Genomic DNA, 9,175 nt, shown 5'->3' with positions numbered 1-9,175 from the left:
TCTGCATCCACACTCTTTCCCTTTTCCAATCCTCCTGGGGGAACCAAAGCCTCCGATCAAATTTCTGGTGTGTATCTTCCAACCAAAACTGGAAGTTGAGACTCCTTTTGGTCTGTTGTCTCATGCCATGGGCGTCTTGGACCACTGCCCATCCTTGCTGCTGTGAGGAGCAGCGGCAGATGGAACCACCTGGCCCCCATAAGACGAACAAAGAAACAGCCAATTTGCGTTTGTTCCCTTTGTTTTTTTAATGGTATTTTTAAAAAGAGAACCAAATAACAATATACAGAGATATAAGAGAAGAAAGAAAAGCAAGGAAAAGGAAGAAAACATAGTGTATATATTGACAGATACATATACACATATAAACTCTATGCCTTTTAATGAATGGTACCATATTTCCTTATAAGCATGCATAATTATATTGAATTGAAACACGGGAGCATAAGTGGCTTGAGGGCAGGAGAAAATGGCAATGATTTGTTTTGGAGCTTGCAATGAGATGTTGGTGTATTTTAAATTTTGATTCCCAATATCCCAAGAAACACAATGAGATCTATAGTTCCAGTCTTGTGGTTAGCTGCTCCTTTGTATTCAGCTCAGGCCTGAGCAAAATGATGTAGCACTTGGGGAGAAAGAGGCAGCTCAGCAGCCCAGCACTGGAGGCCAAGATGGAGAAGACCTGCACGGCCACCATGTATTTGCCCTTGGTGCTCAGGTAGGTGGGCACGAAGGAGACCCAAACGCTGCAGAAGACCAGCATGCTGAAGGTGATCAGCTTAGCTTCGTTGAAGGCCCCAGGCAGCCGCCGCGCCAGGAAAGCCACCGCCAAGCAGACGGCTGCCAGGAAGCCCATGTAGCCGAGGGCAGCGTAGAACATGGCGACTGAGCCTTCGTTGCACTGCAGGACAATCTCTTCAGGGTGGGAGTGCTTGTCTGAGTCGGGGAAGGGGGGAAAGATTCCCAGCCAGATGGAGCAAATCACAACTTGGACAGCAGAGCAAGCAAGCACAACAGCATTGGCCAGAGCCTTCCCCAGCCATCTCCTCACGCTACTGCCTGGCTTGGTGGCCAAGAAGGCCAGCACCACCATGATGGTTTTGGCCAAGAGACAAGAGACGGCCACTGAGAAAACGATGCTGAAGGCTGCTTGGCGGAGAAGGCAGGTGGCTGTCCTTGGCTGGCCAATGAAGAGGAAGCTGGTGAGAAATGACAGGAGGAGTGAGGTGAGGAGCATGTAGGAGAGATCCTGGTTGTTGGCTTTGACTATTGGAGTTTTGTGGTACCGAATGAAAATGCCTGACACAAAGGCTGTGACTGATGACAAAAATAGAGCAAAGGAAGCCAGGATGCTCCCCAGATACTCCTCAAATGACAAGAAGGTTATGTCCTTTGGAAGACAGTGATCTCGCTGTTCATTGGGATGCTGATCTTCCAAACATCTGGTGCAATGGGCTGCATCTGCAAAGAAGGGGAGCATCTCCCTTATTCTTCCTGAGCAATCTCTTAGCTGTACTAACAGGAAGTCAGACACAAAGATCTGGAGGTCCTCTGCAAAAGACCTGGAGATCAAGGCTTCTTTGACCACAGGAAATGCTGCACCCGATTAAATAATGAGGTCACTAAAGAAAAATGTACCTATCATTGAAACAAGATTGTAATCACATATGAGGGGAGTGTGTAGGGACTGAAAAAGAGAAGTATGTGTTGATACAAATTTGAATTGGCCCAGGAACTGTTCTCTGCTGATCCATCTTTCAAATATACCCCTTTATACTCTTTCATTAATAAGTATTAACCATCTGAATTATAGCCAAGCTTGACTAAAAGGGTCAGAATGAATACTTGAGTGTTACCCATCCCTAAATGCCACTCAGTTATCCATTCTGGCCAGCCTGAATTTCTGCCAGTAGGGCACCAGAAACCTTCCAAACCAGTTAGCTGGTTGGGTCATGATAGGATATGCCAGGCTATGTCCAGGCAGAATATCCACAGGTCTAGCAACTGAGACAAGCATTCATTCAGTCTGCGTAATAAACCTGCTTTTGGTCAAGGCTTTTTGGATCTTATGTCTGAGGAAAGTCCTCCCTTGGGGGACAGGCAAGATCTGTTCATGGTTCCGATTGTTTAGAAGAGGAACGAGGTGCCCAGGAGGAGCAGGAGAGGGGCACATTGGAGCTAGTGATCCCAGGGATAGTCCCAGGAATGCTAAGCCCTCTCCCACAGGCAGGGAGGAGAGGACAGTCCAATGGGTGCTCCTCAGTTAGCATCCCTGTCCCTTCCAAAGGTGCAGAATTGCTATAAAGGCAGATATGGGCTGCCTTCAACCTTTATGACCTCACTGGCAACACCGTATTAAATCTTCTCGAGAAACAACCCTGATAACCTTCAACAAGCTGTCATGGCAAAGGATGATGGATTGAGGATTCTATCCTTGGGAAAAGAGAGGGATTCAGTGTAGATTTCAGGGAGGTCTAAGCATTCGAAGAGAAAATAGAAGAAGTTGTGGTTCCACAAAGCTTTCAAAAAGATCTAGAGAAGCTCCACTGGGATAGGTCATGGCAAAGGTACTGCTGAGGAACGGACTGGCTGGCTGCTTGAAAAGGTTGGGGATCCCTAAGGAGACTTTCAGTGCTGCGGCACAAAGTTCCAGCCCACCTTGCTGGAAGGTTTTTCAGCTACGGGACTATCTGGGGTGAAAATGTCCAGAATCTGATTTAGTCTTTCACATAATCCCTGTGTTTGTGGGTGATATGCCCACACGCACACAGGGGAAATGTGGGAGATGAAATCAAACTCTGAAAAACATGTGAAAGAAATATGCTCAGGATCAGCTAAAGCATCGGGATGTGCAGCTTCCCTCTATTCTCTTTGCCTAGAGAGAGCTGCTGGAAGCTTCCATAGAAATTGGCTCTTCTGAGATGCTCTCTGTAAGATAACCCAGAGGAATCTGTGAAATGGTCTGGAGATTGATGAAATTCCAGGTCCCAAATACCTAGCTGACCATTTTCTTACAGAAGGAGAGAATGGACTCTTGAACAAAATTTGACAGCTGCCCTATGCCCAAGAATAGATGACCTAAAAGTGCAGTGAAGAGTGGGGCACTCTGCATTTACATGGGGAGAAATGCTGACCTACTCTGGACTTGACGTACTGTTGGTAGATACCTCCTGAGGAAACCTCGAAAGTGAAAATAGCTTTTGCTACTTTTAGAGGGCTCTTCTGGTTGAATAATTGCTAACAGCTATCATGGAGCACTTGCAACCATTTGGAGATCTACCAAGTATATTGTTGCAGGCCAGGGAAGATGCTGTGAAATGTATCTCGTCCATGCCATTTTTCGAGCACTCCTTTGGAAGACCATGGCACCCCCTTTTGTCCAGGCGAGCAGAGTGGGTGGGGAAGCTGCTTTTGCCTGAGTCCATGGGAATGTGCATGGGGAAGCAGCCATCAGCCAGGGAGAAATTTGGGACAGCTTGAATGAGGGGCAGGCAGATGCCTCATTCCTGCTCCCGTGCACCCCCGTGGTCCTCTGAAGCTTCCCTTTGGAACCAGTTGCACAGCCCCAATATCAGTCTGAAACAGGACAGCTGCCCATGTCACACCAAGCCCCAGATCATCGTCCCACATCATTTCTTGTTTCTTGCTTTGAAATAAATGGTGAAAGCAGAAAAGACTTTGGTAACTCTTTGGCATCTCCTGCCACAGCCTATTTTCCTTCCTGAGCCACTCACCTTCCTCAGTGGAGATGGTCCCCTTGGCACAAGGAACGCAATCGTAGCAGCACACTGGCCGTCCTCGCTGAGCCACCTTGAGGAATCCAGGATGGCATCTTTCCACACATCTGGAAGGAGGCAGGCTCTAAGCAGAAAATCAAGAGAAAAGGGGCTCATTTACCAGCACTAGCAAGAGGGCTGTTGCTGGTGGGTGGTAAAAATGAAATAGAACATATGCTCCCAGAAATATATTTCTTTCTTTCATTCAGATGATGAAAACTGCCTTATCCATGAAATACATGGCATTGTACAGGACCTCAGGTGGCCAACTGGACAGCAAAAGTGGGAAGAGATGACAAGATCTAGAGGACTTCAGAGAGTCTTACAGTAATTTTATTGTAGGAGAAAGGAAAGGAAGTGGCATGAGATGAATCTCTTCCCCACCTGGTTGAGCCATTTGAGCCACTCCATGGCTTCTTCATCAATGTTGAATTTGGGCTCCAAGGAGCCCCGCCTTGCTATGCTCCCAAACTTCACGCTGAAGACAGAATCATTAGGAAACTTCACCCAATTCACAATGTCCAAGTCAGCTGCTAGTTCCCCATTCTCCTCCAAATATATTCCATCTATGGAAGTGTTGGAAAAGCGAGAGCCTTGCAAGAAAGGGTGAAGCTGGAACAGCAGGGAAGAGATCTGCATTTAGTAAGGATGGACAGCGAACCTCTGTTGAGCAGTCCCACAAACCCAAAACAGGCTGAAGACAGATTTTCCATTTGGGATATGATTTCCCTGTCTAATATTATTTCATGATTATCTGGAACACTCTAAAATGCCTTGAGTCATTACTAGATTCTATATGCAGATTTGGAGAAATCAATAAATAAACCTCCTCCCCCTGAGAACTGACATTTTCTGAGTTTCTAAAAATTCTATATATTCCATGGGAATCCATGCAAAGGAAAAGCAGTACCTGCCATGGCTGCAGAATTTGAAATTCTGGCCTCCCTCCACCCTCTTTCACTCTCCTCTTGGCTTGGGCTGAATGAGCTGCGTCTAAGGCCCGTGCCAGGGCCCAGACAGCCTGGTAGATGTGGGAGCTCTCTAGGGACACAGCTCTGTCTATCTGCTCTTGGGGAAGGGGGTCCCCTGCCTCTTTCTCGGTGCATCTTCTCCAGCCTTTCACGGAGGAGGCTGTCTTGGAGTATGAGCAATGAAATGCTTTGCGTACAAAACGATACAGAGAAGTAAAAAGAGGAACAAAATCATCATATTTTATCTTTTTCCTTTTCTGGATAAGGAAAGAAAAGAAACCATGCATGTTTTTAAGCAATATGTGACCGTACGTCAAGTCGAAAGTGAAGTCCCACAAAGCTGTTGTGACAATGACCTTCCCTGTGGGTGTTGTTGATGCCACAAGATAGGACTCAGAATATGTTCTCAAGGTTTCAATTAATCCTTCTATTACCATTATTCCATCAAAGAAGAAACCAGGTTCAGAAAAATAAACAAATACATTGACTTCTTTCCACCTCTCTATTGAGGCAGAATTGATCATCACATCTTCTGTATTTATCCCTGATAAGGTTTGCGAGAAAACAACACAAATCCCATTCCTGAAAAGCATTGGCACCAATGTTCCTGTGAAACGCTCCCCATTGTCAGTGTCTGGAGCAAAGAGACCTACTGATGTCCATTGGAAACGCAGGAGCAGTTTGAGGATCCCCACGTACTGGATGCCTTCTTTGGGGACCACCGTGTAGAAAAAGGGGAACTGCATTTTATCGTCCAGAACACGGGAAACAAAAGAGTAACTGACCTGGTAAAGAGAAGAAGACATTGGTGATTGGTTTGGTTTTGGAGCAAACTCCAAGATGTGTTACCATTTAATCCTGAAAGACCTGTCAAACCCGCTGCCACTTATCATCTTAAGCAATAACTAAAAAACTCTATAAAACTCTGAACATGACATTAATATTGATATTGCTGCCATTTGTCCTTATTCTAAAAACTCCCCTTCAAAGGGAAGTCCTGATTTTTTGAATAGAGACATGAAATGGAATTGAATAGAGACTCCTTCTGACTTTCTCACCTGGGGGACTTTGTAGTTGCCCACCATGGTGGAAATCTGGACGGAGATGTCTGTTTCGGCCCCTTCAAGGATAGCTAAGAGGTTATTCTGTTTTCCTCCACACTTGTAGTTTGGGACATTTGCCTGCCCAGGAGAGAGCAGATCCAGCAAAGCTTCAGATGTTGTTCTTGCATCAAAATAATTGTCATGAATGTTGTAGCCCAGGGTGAGGTTGGGTAAGAGCCGGGGATCCTGGTTGATCTCCTGGACGGCAAAGATGAAGGACAGGAATTTCCAGTACTTTGTGGTTGCCTTCCTGCAAATAGGCACACAGGTGTATACACATCTGTCACTTAATCTTGCAGATAAGAGACATTGTGCATTCTGTTCTTATTTCTTTGGCTCTCTTAATTTCTCCAGAAAATACAATACTTCACCGTTTATAACATGCTAAAATTGATCTAAATATAGAGCCATGCCAAGACCCCCAGTTAATAGTTGGTATAGTGGTGTAGTTGTGGGACGGTTGTTAACACCTGGGAGGGGGTGGTTGCTATGGTGGGGCGAGGGGCAGGATTGGGTTTGAAGCGAGAGTATTTGGTTTGTATTTCGCGCGCTTTTGCTCATTCTCAGCTTTCTCTGTATTTGCATACTATTCCTTTAATAAATCAGTTATCTTTAAGCTCGGGCTTGTGAGACTGATTATTTTGGAGTAGGCAACCATTACACACATAATAATAAAATAGCAATACATAATAAAAAGAAAAAAGTGAGTGAAAGCCCTCAACACTACTGACTATGATTGACAGTCTCAGCTGACCCTGTTCCTGGGGAAATAGCCAGATTTAGGAGACTTCTGAATGATCAGCAAGTTGGGACCAAGCTACTCTGGGGGGCATTGTTATTCCCAAGGGCAGGCCCAGCAGCAGAGAAGGCCAGCTTCCGGGCTTCTCCAGATCACTCTCTATAAGCTATAGAACCTGTAAAATGCCCCCTCAGCCTGTCCTGATGGAGCTGCTAGAGGCAGTTGGAGAAATGGGGTCTTCAAGTATCTGATCAATGTCATGACGGGGTTTATAGGGACAGCCAGCACCTTGAATTCCACCTGGTGCACTAGCGTAGCTCACCAAGGAAAGATATCACAGGGTGTACGTTGGCACATTCAGAACTGCTCACATCACTGCATTCGGGACAAACTACAGGTACTAGATCTTCTTGAGGCGCGGCCCCAGATAGAGCACATTGTAGACCCCAAACTGCACACTGGACCTTTCTGGAGTCATGCAACCCCATCCAGACATAAAGATGGAAATCACTGCATCCAGGGACCCCTAAACTCAAAGCCAATCTGTCTTTCTCGGGTTGAGCTGAAATTGGGATAGGGCTCCATGGCAGCACTTGGCTGACCCAGGGTGGAGGCGAACAACCGAGTGTCGTCTACATACTGATAATTCCTTGCTCAGCCATGAGATACCTTCACCGGTAGCTTCATGAGCATGTAAAATCCAGGTGGGGAGTGGGCAGAGTACTGAGCCCTGGGGCACCTCACCGGTTCTGAGAAAAGGCCGTGCTGTCCCTGAAAGAGCAGGTCTGCCCTTATCCCTTTTTGCTTAAGTATCTCCTAACACTGGGGACTCGTGCCCTGAAGATCATCTGTCTAGCCCAGCCTTCCTCAGTTCTCTGACCCTGGAGGAACCCTTGAAATATTTTTCAGGCCTCGCGGAACCGCTGCACATTCAGGCTCAAATATAGGTGGAAGTTACAAAATTATTCTATTTGTCTCATCGAGAGGCCGGTTTACTGTGTATGCATTCAGGGTGTCATGAGTACTGATGGTGAGCAGGAGGGGGCCCCTATCCAGGGGGGAAAACGCATGCGTAGTACTGAGGAGTTAAGCAGCCATTCAAAGAGACACGATCAGACCTGCCTTAACTTTTGGGGTTTATCTGTCTGGGTTTATCCAATGCTTCTTCAGTTTGTTAGGATTTTCTGTCTAATGTAGCAGTAATAAAACACTAGAGACCTATTCCTGGTCTCAGCGTGGTTCCTGACTGATAGGACACAGGGTGCTCCTCAACTGAAAATAAAAAATGAACCTTCTTTAATGTGACGTTCCCTGAATTTTAAGTAATTTTTTAAATAAATTCTGATCTCCCAGGGGACACCTAGTGACCTGTCATGGAACACTGGGGACCACAGAATCCTGGTTGAGAAACCCTAGTCTAGACCCTGGTAATGAAACGCTGACGTGGGTATCTTTGAGGACAATCTGGAAGCTGAAGCAGGTTCAAACTGTAGCAGTCTTGCCCCTGCCTAGGACAATGCTCTAGCAGTACAATGACAATGCAACACTGTCTGCATCAGAGTGTATCAGAAGGGTTCTGGATCACGTTCAGAGCCCTGGTGTTGACATACAAAGCTCCATCTGACTTAAACTCCTGCTGTACCCATCTGGAGGGGGAAGTCAAAAACGGCAAGATGGCAGAGTCTGTCACCATGCTAGCCCTGCAGGTGTGTCCATGTCCCTCTGCATCCACACTCTTTCCCTTTTCCACTCCTTCTAGGGGCACCTGTCATGTTCTCCGTTCCAATGTTACATGTACATCGTAACGCTTCACATGTCACTCTGTTGCACTGTGTTGGTCTGTTGGAAAATTCCAGCCCTGCGAGGCTGTAATCTATGGAATGCACGTTTGGGTTGGTATCTTTCTTCAAGGTTACTTTCCCAGGCCAGGGTATGACGCTGGGTAGCATCTGGCATGGGGTGATTACTACGGCGGGACGCGGGGCGGAGTCGGGCTGAAGCAACAGTATTTGATTTGTATTTCGCGCGCTTTGCTCTATTCTCAGCTTTGTCTGTACCTGCACACTATTCCTTTAATAAATCAGTTATCTTAAAGCTCGGGCTTGTGAGACTGAGTACATTGGAATAGGCAACCATTACATAAAGCTGAGAATCAACTTTACCCTTTCCGCTAGCCCCATCCAAACAATTGGTAAAGAGGGACGCTAGCGATGTCAGAACCCGTACTGCAAGAGTGCGAGGAGGGCGAAGGAGAACCAGACACCACAAGAGTGCTGGTGGTCCCGAGCTCCCGAGCCCAGAGGGCAGCCCGCTGGGATAAGTGGGGTGCCCTGGTGGAAGAGCAGGGTTTACCATCTGAAGTGAGCAGCGCTACAGGGGATGACTACCGAACCGGGGAGGAGGGAGACTCCGAGGTCGAATCACCCCAAGCATCCTGGGAACCGGAGATCCCACTGTCGCCGACGGTGGTAGTGATTGAGGGTCCATTAGAAGCCCCGGTCACCCCTGCACGCATGAGGGCATTGGAGGAAAAAATGGACATTATTGTTGCCCTGTTAAAGGACCACCCCAGAGGGTCGGAATCCC

General features: G+C 46.9%; 1 protein-coding gene across 1 annotated transcript; it reads right to left on the bottom strand.

Annotated features, from left to right (window-relative positions):
* Nucleotides 1-556: 556 nt before the first annotated feature.
* Nucleotides 557-8,389, bottom strand: LOC134489867 (vomeronasal type-2 receptor 26-like). Its single transcript, XM_063292740.1, has 6 exons — nucleotides 8,382-8,389; nucleotides 5,806-6,100; nucleotides 5,347-5,532; nucleotides 4,161-4,388; nucleotides 3,735-3,861; nucleotides 557-1,461 (listed from the first exon to the last, which is right to left on the bottom strand). The coding sequence occupies exons 1-6, from the start codon at nucleotides 8,387-8,389 to the stop codon at nucleotides 557-559; spliced, it is 1,749 nt and encodes a 582-aa protein (XP_063148810.1).
* Nucleotides 8,390-9,175: the final 786 nt, after the last annotated feature.

This window comes from Candoia aspera, chromosome 2 (assembly GCF_035149785.1).
Source record: "Candoia aspera isolate rCanAsp1 chromosome 2, rCanAsp1.hap2, whole genome shotgun sequence".
NCBI lineage: Eukaryota > Metazoa > Chordata > Lepidosauria > Squamata > Boidae > Candoia > Candoia aspera.
The sequence above is the reverse complement of the archived record's forward strand: the minus strand, read 5'-3'. Positions and strand labels throughout refer to the sequence as shown.